General features: G+C 56.9%; 1 protein-coding gene across 1 annotated transcript in view; it reads left to right on the forward strand.

Moving 5' to 3' along the window:
* The window catches only part of CFAP74 (cilia and flagella associated protein 74), a gene marked incomplete at its 5' end in the record, with an annotated part of 47264 nt that overhangs the window by 25121 nt on the left and 7361 nt on the right, over positions 1 to 14782 (forward strand). Inside the window, 5 exons of the mRNA XM_021719393.1 lie at positions 2052 to 2173; positions 3915 to 4043; positions 5298 to 5385; positions 5845 to 6018; positions 7019 to 7152. Coding sequence (XP_021575068.1) covers positions 2052 to 2173; positions 3915 to 4043; positions 5298 to 5385; positions 5845 to 6018; positions 7019 to 7152 — 647 coding nt within the window. The remainder of the gene's footprint in view (positions 1 to 2051; positions 2174 to 3914; positions 4044 to 5297; positions 5386 to 5844; positions 6019 to 7018; positions 7153 to 14782) is intronic.

Below are 14782 nucleotides of genomic sequence, written 5' to 3' on the forward strand. Positions count from 1 at the left end.
CCCCATGACCCCACAGGGCCCCACACCCCCACACACGCCCACACTCCCTGACACCCCCACACCCTCCACACCACCCCACATCACCCGAGAGTCTCCCTCTTCCCTCCTAGGGGCGGTGCAGGCCCAAGGACCAGGACTTGGTGCCCAGGAGGCCTTGGAGAGTGAGTCCGGGGCCAGCAAGGCCTGCCTGGGACCCACAGGCAACTCTGCGGTTGATACCCTGGCCTGACTGCCCGTTCCCCTCCCCCGACCTTTCCTTAAGGGCCCAGCTGTCAGCCCGGGGCAGAGGTCCCAGCCCCGTCCATGCTGTGTCCTCCTGAGGGCAGACGGTGCAGGCTGGCCCATGCTCCATGGGCTCGAAGGGACGTGCTGGACGCACCTCCATCTGGTCATGAACTTCTGTGGATGAGGCCTCTGCCACCAACCTCACATGCCTCCTGGATGAGGCACTCCCTAGCGTGTCCATGGGCCATCCCAGCTGTGTCCTCATCCTTGCCTGCTCATGGTCACACGCTGTGCCGCGCACTCTAACACGTATGGGCAGGTCGGCAGGCTGCTCACAGCCCCCCCTGCTTCTTCTGAATCATCCCCCAGAGGCCTCCTCTGCCCGGTCTCCAGCCCAGAGGTAGGTTGTTTTCGAAACCCTGGGGCCTCGGATCTGCAGCCAGAACGCCCTGAGTGTCATATTCCACGGGCCCTCTGTCCCGGAAACGGCGTGTCTACAAGCAGCTGACCCCGGCTTGGGGACCCGGCAGCACCAGGACGACCGGCTCAGCCACTTGATGGAGCATGGGGACTGCTCCAGTGACCTGCCAGTGTCTGTGCACACACAGCACAGCCTGTGACCATGAGCAGGCAGGGACAAGGACAGAGCCAGGAGGTGGCAGGCGGCCCAGGAGACAATGTTTTACATTTTAAAATTCTCAGTCGGGCATGGTGGCTCAAGCCTGTTATCCCAGCACTTTGGGAGGCTGAGGCAAATGGATTGCCTGAGCCCACGGGTTCAAGACCAGCTTAGGTAACTTGGTGAGAGCTCATCTCTACAATAAATCAAAAAATTAGCCAGGTGTTGTAGCGCACGCCTGTAGTTCCGGCTACATGGAAGGCTGAGGCAGAAGGACTGCCTGAGCCCAACAGGTCGACACTGGGGTGGCCGTGAGCGTGCCACTGAACTCCAGCCTGGGCGACGGAGAGAAACTCCAACTCAAAAATAGAAAATTTTAAGCCGGGCTCGGTGGCTCAGCCTGTAATCCCGCATCTTGAGAGGCTGAGGTGAGTGGATTGCCTGAGTTTGCGGGTTCGAGACCCGCCTGGGCAACTTGGTGAGACCTCATCTCTACAATAAATAAAAAATTAGCCAGACGAGGTAGCACGCGCCTGTAATTCCGGCTACTTGGGAGGCTGAGGTGGAAGGATCGCCGGAGCCCAGCAGGTCGAGGCTGCAGTGGCCGGGACAGAGTCCAGTCCAGTGGGCACAGTCCAGGGGCTGAGGGGTGAGCTGAGGACCCTTCTTGGGAAGGGCGATTCCCTTCTAGCCCACCAGTCAGGAGACAGGGAATGTGGAAAATTTTCTTTCTTTTTTTTGGGAGGGGGGTTGGAGTCTCACTCTGTCGCCCAGACTGGAGTGCAGTGGCCGCTCCCGGCCACCGCAGCCTCGACCTGCTGGGCTCCGGCGATCCTTCCACCTCAGCCTTCCACGTAGCTGGAACCACAGGTGCGCACTACCTTGCCTGGCTAGTTTTTTTTAATTTATTGTAGAGATGAGGTCTCGCCAAGTTGCCCAGGCGGGTCTCGAACCCGCGGGCTCAGGCAATGCACCCACCTCAGCCTCCCAAGGCGCGGGATTACAGGTTGAGCCACCGAGCCCGGCTAAAGCTTTTAATGATGTGATGTGAAAAGCGCCACAAAACTCCAACACGTGGCTTGTTTCATCAACTTCCCGCTCCCGTGAGGGGGGTGTCAGCCAGCCAGGCTGCCCTAGGTCGTATGAACACGTGCTGCCCGCGGCCTGGCTGAGAGGCATGTGTGCTGAGTTCCGCGTCTGTGTGCAGCTGTATTTCAGTGTCACCGGCGTGGCCATGGATGTGCCTGTGTGGGTGCTGAGACCCAACGTGGACCTGAAGATCTGCATGTATGACCGGCTCTACCAGGACTCCGTGCTCGTCCACACGCGGTGAGCCTCCCGTGGCCGGTGACGGCATGTGCAGGAAGGCTGCCAGGCCTCCGCCAGGCCCTGAGTGTCTACCTGTGTGGCAAAGGGGGCTTGGCAGGTGCAGTTGGGCTGAGGACCTTGAGGGGGAGGTGGCCCTGGGTGGCGCAGGAGGTTCCAGTGTCATTCCAGCCGTCATCGTGGGGAGGCAGGGGGGTCAGAGCAGATTTGCAAACACTAAAACCCTGGTTTTGGAGACGGAGGAGAGGACCGCGAGCAGATGCCGTGGCTGCCAGAAGCTGGCAAGGTGAGGAAGGGACCCCTCCCCTGGAGCCTCCGGAAGGACAGCCCTGCCCACACCCTGGCCTGCAGTGCACCTCAGGGTGGTGGATGGAGACAAGGTGGCTGAGGTGCTGGTGGCCACCAAGTCAAAGGACCAGAGAGGGGAGAGGCGTCTTGCTTCCACGCCACTGGGCCCTCCCTCAGGAGGCTGCCCACAGCCTCAAGTGGCTCGCCTAGGGCGTCCACGGCTGTGGCCCCTCCTTGAAGAGGAGGCTGTTCCCTCGGGGGTCACTGAGTGTAGCTCTGGCATCTGTTTCCCATGGACTCAGCCCTCAGGCTATGGCCATGTGGCGGGGAGAGGGTAAGGTGGCCACAAGGATCATTCAAAGCATTCTACCAAGAGGCTCTGGCAGGCTCTGGAACCATGGTCTGTGACTCCCAGGGAGGCCAGGGGCAGCTCCCTGGGCCTGCCTTCCTGCTGCCTTTCCTTCCTTTGGCTCAGCAGCCAGCCCCCCCGGCATGGAAGCAGCCCACCCCACAGAGTGACTGGAGAGGGACTCGGCCAGGCCACTGCGTGTGACCAGCAGGGGAGTGGGAGCCTCTGGTAGAATCAGGGAAGCATCAGGAGGCCCTGAGGGAGGCTGCACCGGGGGAAGCTATCGGCCTGCAGGAACTGGAGGCAGCTGACAGAGTGGGGCCTCCCAGGGGGCCGTGGGACTGTTTGGGTTCCTCGGCTGGTCCTAAGTGGGACACGGCGGTCATCAGTGAGGCCTCCCATCCCGGGCCTCCCGCCTCGGGCCTCCTGCACATCCTTATGCTTGCGCTGTGGAGTGGGGGACTGGCCAGGACCAGAGACCTGGGCAGGAGAGAGCAGAGGCACTAGAGGAGGAAGGGTTCCTGCCCTCAAATCCCCAAGGCCTCTGCACCCTGCGCTGCTGGTAGGAGTGGGTCCAGGACTGACAAGGGCTGTGCCTCAGTTGCAATGCAGTTATTTTCCTCCTTTTTTTTTTTGAGTCTCACTCTGTCGCCCAGGCTGGAGTGCAGGGGCACACTCACGGCCACGGCCACAGCCTCAACCTGCTGGGCTCAGGCAATTCTGCTTCAGCCTTCCAAGTAGCTGGAACCATAGGCACACGCCACCACTCCCGGCTAATCTTTTGATTTGTTGTAGAAATGAGGTCTTACCAGGTTGCCCAGGTTGGCCTCGAACCCCTGGTCTCAGGCAATCCTCTCACCTCCGTCTCCCAAAGTGCTGGGATAAAGGCGTGAGCCACCGTGCCCGGCAATTGCAATCAGTTACTGTCAAGATTCCCTCATCAGATTGCACTTAGAAAAGCCACCCTGTGAAGCAGGGGTTGAAGAGTCCCTGGCGATCGAGGGGCACATACTTGACTGGAGCGGGTGGGCACACACACCGGTAACAGCTGGAAGGACGGGGCACTCGCAGAGCCGGGCCTCGCACCTGAGGGCCTCACGTCTGCAGGTCAAAGGCAGCCCTGCGCCTGAGGTTCGAGGTGTGCCGGGAGCTCAGGGGACATGTGGAGCTCCTGCCCGAGATGGGCTACATCCAAGCCCAGTCGTCCTACTCCGTGCAGCTCAAGTTCCTGCCCCGGTAGGCGCCGCGAGGGCCAGGGAGGCGGGCGGCGCAGTAGGGGTGCTCCGAGGTGCCCCGGGCCCCAGGCTCCTCCATCCCAGGGTCCCACATCAGCATCCCATGCGCCCCACACAGAGACCCATGGCTCTCTGCCAGGGAGAACCCCCCCCCATGGTCAGGACCATGGGACCCAGCCACTGCCTGGACCTCCTGCTGACTGCCATGTGGGCCTCACTGGACTCTACCGTGTCTCCGTGCTGGGCATGGACACACACCTGAAATGTGTCCTTTGCCTCGGTCTGAAGCTGCCTTCCCTCTGGCGGCCCCGTCACTTGGCTGCCCCCGACCTCCAGGATCCAAGGCTCTCTCGGCCTCCCTGGCCTGTCCCTGGAGTCTGTCCTGCCAGCTGGGCCTGGTTTACCACCCCTGCCCAGCTTTTGTGGGCTCTGTGGCCGGTTCCTCGGGGCTGCCCTCAGCCCTAGCACCAGGGACCAAGATCTGGACAGAGGACGGTCAGTGGAGCCTGGCCAGGCACAGGGCACAGTGCGCGGGGACAGAGCGCTGCAGAATCTGCCAGGTGCCCACCTCACGGAGAGCCGGGGACAGCTGGGCAATTTGTTGACACTTCGGCTTTCTTGACTTGCTGGGCAGCTGCCCGTCTCAATGAAGTTAAAGTTTTCTTTTCTTTTCTTTCTTTTTTTTTTTTTTCTGAGTTTTTGAGCCAGGGTCTCACTCTGTCTCCCAAGTTAGAGTGCAGTAGAGTGATCACGGTGTTCACTGCAGTGTCGATCTCCTGGGCTCAGGCAATCCTCCCACCTCAGCCTCCCAAGTAGCTGGGACTATAAACGTGTGCCACCACATCCAGCTCATGTGTTAATTTTTTTGTAGAGATGAGGTCTCACTATGTTGCCCAGGTTGTTCTCAAGCTCCTAGGCTCGAGGGATCCTCCCGCCTCGGCCTCCCGAAGTGCTGGGATTGCAGGCATGAGCCACACGGTTGCTAAGCAACATGTTGGCTCTCAGAGTCATGGGCTCTTGCCTTGCTCCCAGAAGAGGCCTGCTCGGGTCCCAGACCCTCACAAGCCCACATGTGTGCAAGTTCTCCCAAGCCCCCCGTGAGAGCAGGAGGTTGGGAGGGAGGCGTGTCTCACGGCACTTGCATCTCACGTTGTCATAGCTCTTGCATGACTTAAAAGCCACTTCTAGGTCGATTTTACTGTCACTTTGCAAACTACGAAGAAGAAAAGCATATTCCATTGTCCCGCCCTTTCAGACAGTCCCTCCCAGAGGATGCGGGGAGGTATTTTGACAAGGAGAGTCGCGTTCTGGAGGCCCCGATGACCATATGGGTGGCCGACCAGGTGTGTGTGGGTCGCCTCCAGGGAATGCTGGGCCCTGGGGAGGCGGGTCCCCGGCTGCCGAGCCATCCTCACCTGCCCTCCAGTGGGGTCCAGTGGCCCCTGCACAGGGGCCCAGATAGAGACTGCTGGGTCCTGTCTGAGGCCACATGAGGCTGTCATGCAGGCATCCAGACCTGCGCATGCACAGGTGAAGAGTGCCCCACCTCCCAGGTGCACGCACATACACACCCACGTGTGCACACATGCAATTGCACACCCCTACTGGTCCTCCGCAGCCCCCGCCCCCATGACTCCTCCCCCCCACGATGCCCCATGACTGTCTCCAGTCCTCAAGATTCGAGGCAGGCCCACGGAGCAGGTGGTACTGACAGGGCGAGTCACAGCGCCAGTGCCTCAGGACAGGCTGGGGCGTCGCATGCGTCTCCACGCGCCGGGGGTCGTGTCTGCCCTGGGCTCCAGGTCAAGCCGGTGAAGTTCACCATGCATGCGATTGTCACCACCTCGGACCTGGAGCTCAGCCCCACAGAGCTGGACTTTGGGCACTGCACGGTCTACGAGGCCATCAGGACCGAAGTTCACCTGTGCAACCACTCACTCCTGCCCCAGGAGTTCGGCTTCGTGGGCCTTCCCAAGGTACCTCCAGGGGACAGGCCCCAGGCGGGGGCTCCGCGTTCAGATGCCTGGGCCACGATGGCCCTACCGCCCTATGCACCACCAGGCCTTGGGGCTTCTACCTCTCGGCTGGGCCTCTCGTGGCCAGCGCTGGGCTGTCCCCGGCTCACTCTCCTCCCATGCTCAGCCCTGGTGCTGCCCCTGGTTCACTCCCTCCCTCCTTCCGCCTCCCTCCCTCCCTCCCTTCTGGAACGTTCCCTGCCAGGCCCCACAAAGTAGCCTGGGTATATTGCACAGGCCTAGGCGCCTCTCACACCTCCCTGGGCTGCCTCACCACCAACCCCACCGTCAATTCACACACTCACACCTTCTCACACACACACTCCTTCACACTCGGCCTCAAACACGTGCATCCACACACCCTCACTCATGTGCTCACTCGTTCTCCTCATCCTCACACGCGCACACCCACACTCACTCGTGTTCACATACAACCTCCCACACGTGCACTCAATACACTCGCGCTAATTCACACTCATCTTTACACGTATGCTCGCACATATTCACACTCACACGCATGCTCACATACTGCCACGCTCCCTCGTACACACTCACACTCGCACACACACACTCACTCATATTCTCTCGGTCACACTCACGCTTACACTCACACTTGCACATGCAAACGCATGCTAGCTCATGCTCACACTTGGTCACACTCATCCTCACACACGTGCACTCACACACTCACAGTCATGCTCACACACTCCTTCACACGCACTCTGACACCCTCACCTACGTGCTCACGCTCGCTCATGCTCGTTCGGGCTCACTCGCATACTCGTTCACATTCACACACACACACTTCGCACCACCCACACTTATGCTCGCTCCAAATAGCTGCTCACACTTTCCCACTCTTGCTCACACAGACTCACACCCACACCCACCACGCACGGGTCCACACCATCTCTGTGGCCCTCAGGGTGCATGCTCAGGGTGCGCACCGTCTGACTTCCAGTTTGTGGACATTCAGCCCAATGACGGGTTTGGGACTCTTCTGCCCCTGGAGACACTGACGCTCGACGTGCTATTCCAACCCACCAAGGCCAAGGAGTACAGTTTCGAGCTGGTCTGCAAGTCCGAGGTCAACCGGTGAGCCTGCCAGGCAGAGGGGGCGAGGGGCGAGCGGCAGCCCAGAGGCCTGCTGGGGGGTGCCCTTCCAGCTCTCCTGAGCCCCGCCGACCTCAGGACCCCACAGTGGGGCTGTCCATGGGGGTCCAGGCAGCCTTGCACTCAGACTAACTCCCCCTCGTGTTGAGTGGAGGTGTGAGTGTGCATGAGCATATGAGCGTGCGTGTGCAAGCATGGGTGTATGTATCTGGGTATATTGCATGGGTGGATATGTGAGCACGTGTGTGAACATGCATGTGAGTGCATGTGAGCATGCATAAGCCTTGTGTGTTACAGCTGTGTGTGAGTGCATGCCTGTGTGTGAATATGTAAGCATACGTGTGTATGAGTGTGTTAGTGTGCATGTATGTGAGCATGCGTATGAATGGGAAAATGTATGCCTGTGTGAGCATGTGTGGATGTGTGACTGTGCGTGTGCAGGAGTGTGGGTGCATGCAAGTATGAATGTGAGTGTGTGAGCATGTGTGAGCATTGTATGAGTGTGAAACTGTGTGTACATGTGTATGAGTGTGAATGGGTGCATGTGCATGTGTGTGTATGTGTGAGTGTGGTGTGGATGTGTAACTATGTGAGTGTGTATGGGTGTGAGTGTGGAAATGTGCCTAATGTGAGCATGCATGTGTGTGTGAGAGCGTGCATGTGTGGGTGTGGGTGTGGGTGTGCATGTGTGTGAACATGTGTGTGCTTGTGTAAGTGTGCTTGTGTAAGCATGTGTGTGTGTTTATGGTATGCAGAGCGCCACTGTACATGGATGGGTGTCATGAGCCTTGCGTGCTCCAGGGTGCTGTGTGACAGGTCAGTGCCTGCACACTCTGAGCTGAGAGTGACTCAGTGAGGAGAGGGCGGAATGGAACTGGGTGAGAAGTGACCGCCAGTGGCACAAGGCGATTCTTTCTGCTGCCTCCCATGATGCTGTTGGGGCAGGGGCCAAGACACTGGGGCCAGACACGGGGCGTCCCACCCAGGGCCAGCCAGGCCATGACCTGTCCCCCACCCCATCCACTCCTGGCCTTCGTCTCCTTTCTGTCACCCTGTCCCCACCACACTCCCAACCTGAGTTGTGGGTCTGTACTGGCTGGATCCCAGCAACCCCCTTGAGGCCAACCCGGCCCCTTCCTCTCAGGACCAAGCCTCCAGCCCCAGGCACCAGGCATAGGCAGGACTAGCAGGCTCCTCCCATGGGGAGGGCAGTAGTGGGCTTGTGGGCGGCGTGATTCTAGGGAGGTCAGTGTGTCCTTAGCCTCTCTACCCGCCCCACTGCTCAGGACAGAGCCCCGGCCTCACCCCAACTCCTTGTCCCCACAATGTGCAAGTTGTCAGTAAACCCTTTGGCTTCCCCTTGAAAGTACACCCAAGCCGGGCTCGGTGGCTCAGCCTGTAATCCCAGCACTTTGGGAGGCTGAGTTGAGTGGATTGCCTGAGCCCGCGGGTTCGAGACCCGCCTGGGCAACTTGGCGAGACCTCATCTCTACGATAAATCAAAAAATTAGCCGGGTGTGGTAGCGCGCGCCTGTGATTCCAGCTATCGGAAGGCTGAGGCGGAGGGATCGCCGGAGCCCAGCAGGTCGAGGCTGCGGTGACCGGGAGCGGCCACTGCACTCCAGTCTGGGTGACAGAGTGAGACTCCAACGCCTAAAAAAAGTACACCCAAATCACCTCCACACCCTTGCTTGCCTGGATGCCAGAGGACCTCCTGCCTGGCCTCCCTGCCTCCACCCCGTCAGCACACACCACTAGGTGGCCTGATGTCGCCCCTGCCCTCTGCGCCATGCCTTCCCAGCACACAGCCCCCTGCAGCTGCCCCTGCCCCGTTGCGTGGCAGTTTCTCCCTCCACCCGCTGAAGGGCGCCGAGTTGGTCCAGGCCTCGGCAATCATGAATGACGCTGTGCTGCACTCACTGTCGGCCTTTGTGCGAGTTTCCATTTCTCCTGGGTAAACACCTGGGGCTTGCTAGGAGAGATGGGGAGTTTGCTGTTAACTTCAGAGGAAACTGCCACACTGTTTTCCAAACCTCAGCACCACTCCCTTATGTGCTTGCCCAGGACGTGTGAGCCCAGAGCCGCCCATGCCCACCAGCACTTGGTGTGGCCAAGTCCACTCCAGGACGGAGGGCACCCTGACAGCTCTGCAGTGGGCCCGTGTGGTGGCCTCAGTGTGTGTGTCCCTGACGACTGAGGATGTTGGGTGGCTTTCCAGGCATTTCTCTGCCATGTGAATGTCTTCTTCGGTGGAAAGTATATTCAGATCTTTTCTGTAAGTTGCCATTTTTGATTAAATTGCAGAGACAGGGTCTCACCAAGTTGCCCAGCCTGGTCTTGAACCCGTGGGCTCAGGCAATCCTTTTGCCTCTGCTTCCCACAGTGCTAGTATGACAGGTGTGAGCCACCATGCCCGGTTTTAAGTAGCCATTTTAATTTTTTTTATTGCGTTTTGTTTTGTTTTTCGAGTTGGAGTCTCACTCTGTCACCCAGGCTGGAGTGCAGTGGCACACAAATGGCCACTCCAGCATCAACCTGCTGGGCTCAGGTGATCCTTCCACCTCAGCCATCCAAGTAGCCGGGACTACAGGTGCATGCTACCACGCCCAGCTAATTTTTTTATTTATTGCAAAGACAAGGTCTCGCCAAATTGCCCGGGCTGGTCTCGAACCTGCGGGCTCAGGTAATCCACTCACCTAGGCCTCCCAAAGTGCTGGGATTACAGGCTGAGCCATGAAACCCAGCCTTTTTATTGCATTTTGAGAACTTTTTACATATTCTGATATAAGTACCGTGTCAGATTTGCAATAAATAAATAAAGCTCCTGGTCGGCAGCTTGTCTTTTTGTTCCCTCCATGTCTTTTGTGGAGCAAACAGTCTTACTCGCGACGAAGCTCTGTTGTCCTTAATGGACTAGGCGTGTGGCGACCCATCTCTGCATCTACCCCTAAGCAGTGTCACGCAGTTTATCCCCTATACGTCCAGTGTGCTCCTACTTTGCAGCTGGTGTCACAGCCGTGCAGACTGTCGTTAAGGCGCCAGACATGGACTGTTGGAAAAACTCCAGTTCTGCCGGGCTCCTTCTGACCTCCATCAGAATCGACAGGCCACACACAGGATGCACCCTTCTGGGGCTCTCTCCGTCTCTTTGGGTCTTTTGCTTGTTTGTTTTTTGGTTTTGAGTCGGATCTCACTCTGTCACCCAAGACAGAGTACAGTGATATGGTCACGAGTCACCACAGCCTCCACCTCCAACGCTCAGGCCCTCCTCCTGCCTCAGCCTCCTGAGTAGCTGGAATGAAAGGCACGCACCAACACAACCAGCTGAGTGTTTGCAGAGTCAAGTTCTTGCTCTGTTGCCCTGGCTGATCCCTCCATCTCTTTGATTCCTTGAGATGCATTTATTGAGGAAACCAAGTGGGTTCGTTCTGCAGCGTTTCCCAGATGAGATCTTGCTGACAGCGCCCTTGGGTGCCAGGGACCATGTTTCCTGCTCTGCGTCTTGGACCATCTGGTGGCTGGATCTGCAGGCGAGTCAGAGTCCCGCTTGGATTTTCAACGAGACCCCTCCAGAAGTGGTGCAGGGCCCTCCCATGGCAGGTAACGCCTGGCCATCTCTCCCTCCGGCTCCCTGCAATGGCTGTCCCTCTGTCCATGACCAGAGTCTCATGGCTGTGACCTGTGCTGTTGCCTCACTGCTGAGTTCTTTGGCCTGGTGGCCTGTCAGGACTGGAGCCCCTGGCACGTCTCCTGGCATCCGTGCGCGTGCCGTCCTGCTCCTGTCGTTCTTGTCTCCCGGCAACTCGCTCTGCGGTGGCTCATCCACGGCTCATCTGCACGGAGAACTCTCAGAGCCCAGTCGAGGCAGCCTTCCTAGCTGCAGGGAATTGAGCCCCGCTCAGTTCCCTGCGCCTGGTAGGCTAAGACACCCGGCCTCCGCTGCCTCCACTGCCTCTTCTGCTCAACGCCTCCCTTCTGTTCCCAGATAATCTGAAGACTCAGATGACCAGCTCATGCGCCCCCCCCCCACTGTGGATTTAGCAGGTTTGAGTGACGTGAACAACCACAGCAGCACTTCCTGGGAAGCTTCTAGCTCTAAATGTGTGTATTAGGAGAACGTTGGAAACTCAACAATCTAATCTTCAATCCTTAGGAAAAGAACCCAGGAAATTAATCCCACTGAAAGCAGAAAGAAAGACACAGTGAAGGCAAGTGTGGCAATCAGTGAAATAGGTATCCAATATCCAACAGAGAAAGACCAAAAAATTAACAGAATCATTACTCCTGGCAAGAGCAATTGAGACAAAAAGAGAGACCAGGTAGCCGGGCTCGGTGGCTCAGCCTGTAATCCCGCACTTTGGGAGGCTGAGGTGAGTGGATTGCCTGAGCCCGCGAGTTCAAGGCCTGCCTGGGCAACTTGGCGAGACCTCATCTCTATAATAAATCAAAAAATTAGCCAGGCTGGTAGCGCGCGCCTGTAGTTCCAGCTACTTGGAAGGCTGAGGCGAAAGGATCGCCAGAGCCCAGCAGGTCGAGGCTGCGGTGGCTGGGAGCAGCCACTGCACTCCAGTCTGGGCGACAGAGTGAGACTCCAGCTCAAAAAAAAACAAAAAACAAGAGAGACCAGGTATGGTGGCTGATGCCTGTAATTGTAGCACTTTGGGAGGTTGAGGCAAGAGGATCACTTGAGCCCAGGAGTTCAAGACCAGCCTAGCAACACAGCAAGACTTCATCTCTACAAAAAAGTCAAAATATTAGCTAGATGTGGTGGTGCACACCCTGTAGTCTCAGTTATTCAGGAGACTGAAGTGAAAGAACCACTTGAACCCAGGAGATCAAGACTGTAGTGAACTGTAATTATGCCACTGCACTCCAACCTGGGCAACAGAGTGAGACCCCGACTCAAAGAAAAAAAGTTAGAGACAGAAAACCAGGCCAGGTGCGGTGGCTCATGCCTGTAATCTTAACACTTTGGGAGGCCAAGGTGAGAGTATTGTCTGATCCCAGGGATTCAAGACCAGCCTGGACAACTTGGCAAGACCCTATCTCTATAATAAATCAAAACATTAGCCAGGTGTGGTGGCACGCGCCTGTAGTTCCAACTACTTGGAAGACTGAGAGGAAGGATCGCCTGAGTCCATCAGATCGAGGCTGTGGTGGCCGTGAGTATGCCACTGCACTCTAGCCTGGGTGACAGAGTGAGACTGACTCAAAGAAAAAAAAGAGATAAAGAGAGAGAACCCAATCATCAATACAGGAGTGCAAAGAGATCGTCACTAGGGAACCTACAAATGTCACGAAAATAAGTGAACAGTGGGAGCAGTATCACACTGGTGCATTCAACAGTTTGGATGAAATGGACAAATTTCTCAAACTGAACAAAACTCACACAAGAAAAATACAGAAAATCTGAATAGTCGAGCAATTATTAAGGAAGTGTAATCCAAAATGTAAAAGCTTCCCACAAAGAAAAATCCAGCTGGTTTTTCACCGATGAATTCTTCCAAGCATTAAAATAATAATAGGGCAGCCCCTGGGGTCCCCTCCCACTGTGGGAGATTTTCTGTCCTGTCAATAAATCTTCCTTTCAAAAAATAATCGGCCAGGCTCGATGGCTCAGCCTGTAATCCCAGCACTTTGGGAGGCTGAGGTGAGTGGATTGCCTGAGCCCGCGGGTTCAAGATCAGCCCTGGCAACTTGGCGAGACCTCATCTCTACAATAAAAATCAAAAATTAGCCAGGCATGGTAGTGCACACCTGTAGTTCCAGCTACTTGGAAGGCTGAGGCAGAAGGATCACCAGAGCCCAGCGGGTCGACACTGGGGTGGCCGTGAGTGTGCCACTACACTCCAGTCTGGGTGACAGAGTAAAACTTCGACTCAAGAATAAATACATAAATAAATAAATAACAATCATACTGATTGTCTTACCCAAATTGTCCAGAGAACAAAAGAGGGGAACCTCCTCACTCGACCAGGTACTACATAGCCCTAGATGGGGCAGCGCATACCCCACTGCCACCAGTGCCCCAGGCCTGGCCTGCCTGCTCAGCTCAGCTGGAGAGTGATGCTCTGGGAACCCCAGGGCCTGGAGCTGCCTGCGGGGCCTGCTCTGCCCAGCCGACTCCCCAGCAGCACCCTGGGATCCGTCTGCCTCGGAACTCCTGCCAGAGTGGCTCCAGGGAGCATTGGCCACCCACCCATGTGGCTGAGAAGGGGAGCTGGCCCCTGCTCTCTGAAGTGCGGCCAGGCGTGTCTTGACCAGAAAGAGTGACAGCCTCCAAGGTGAGCTGGACAGTGTGGCGCATGCCTGGGAGGAGCAGGCCTTCCTCGGTGGTGTCAAGGGAAGGAAGCACTTCGGGGCATGCTGAGATGAAAACGTCTTTCAGCAACTGTGGTGCTGGTGAGGTGTGTAAGTGATGCCCCAGCTCTCCCAAGACCTCGGGTGACCCATGTCTCCAGGTCGTAGCAATGACAGCCTCGGACGAGTCTCAGAAGGGCCTTCGTGGTACTGCCCCGATGGCCAGAGGCCAAAGGAGGAACTCGTGGGTGGCAGAGGGAGGCCACACTGGAAGACCAGGGGGAGGCTCAGAGTGCCCAGAAGCAAGAGGCCAGTTCGGTCACTCCGGCACTGCCGTATCCCCATAACGCTGGAACCCCCAGGAAGCAGCAACTCCGCCACCCCTAAAACAGTCCCAGTAAACTTCACTTGTGGTTTGTTTTTTGTTTGAGTTGGAGTCTCACTCCATCACTCAGGCTGGAGTGCAGTGGCACACTCACAGCCACCCCAGTGTCGACCTGCTGGGCTTAGGCAATCCTTCCGCCTCAGCCTTCCAAGTAACCAGAGCTACAGATGCATGACATCACACCCGGCGAGTTTTTTTGTGATTTATTGTACAGACAAGGTCTCACCAAGTTGCCCAGGCTGGTCTCAAACCCCTGGGATCAGGCAATCCTCTCGCCTCGGCCTCCCAAAGTGCTGGGATTACAGACTGAGCCACAGCACCTAGACAACATTTGCGTTTTTTGACTAATTGAGTACTAATAATAACCTTGATGACATCTCTATTCAAAAAGAACGTGTTTCCTGGTATGGTGACTCAAGCCTGTAATCACCGCACTCTGGGAGGCTGAGGCGAGAGGATCAGAAGTTTGATACCAACCTGGGCAACTTGTTGAGACTTCATCTCCACAATACATAAAAAAATTAGCTGGGTGTGGTAGTGCACGCCTATGGTTCAGCTACTTGGAAGGCTGAGGCAGAAGGATCATCTGAGCCCAGCAGGGCGACGCTGATGTGGCCGTGAATGTACCATGGCACTCCAGCCTGGGCGACAGAGCAAGACTCTGACTTCAAAAAAAGAATGTGTTAACACTCAGAGCCTGTGGTCACAGGACATAAAATGCACGTTGAAGCATGTCAGCAGGTCACAGTGTGACGGGGCGATCAGGATCATCTTCAAAGCATAAGATGTGTGATTTGGGTAAAATTTGGTGGGGATGGCTGGGATCGGTGGCTCAGCCTGTAATCCCGCGCTTTGGAAGGCCGAGGTGAGTGGATTGCCTGAGCCCGTGGGTTCGAGACCCACCTGGGCAACTTGGCGAGACCTCAT

This window comes from Carlito syrichta, unplaced genomic scaffold (assembly GCF_000164805.1).
Source record: "Carlito syrichta isolate Samal-C Ts95f unplaced genomic scaffold, Tarsius_syrichta-2.0.1 Scaffold115570, whole genome shotgun sequence".
In the NCBI taxonomy this organism is placed as follows: domain Eukaryota; kingdom Metazoa; phylum Chordata; class Mammalia; order Primates; family Tarsiidae; genus Carlito; species Carlito syrichta.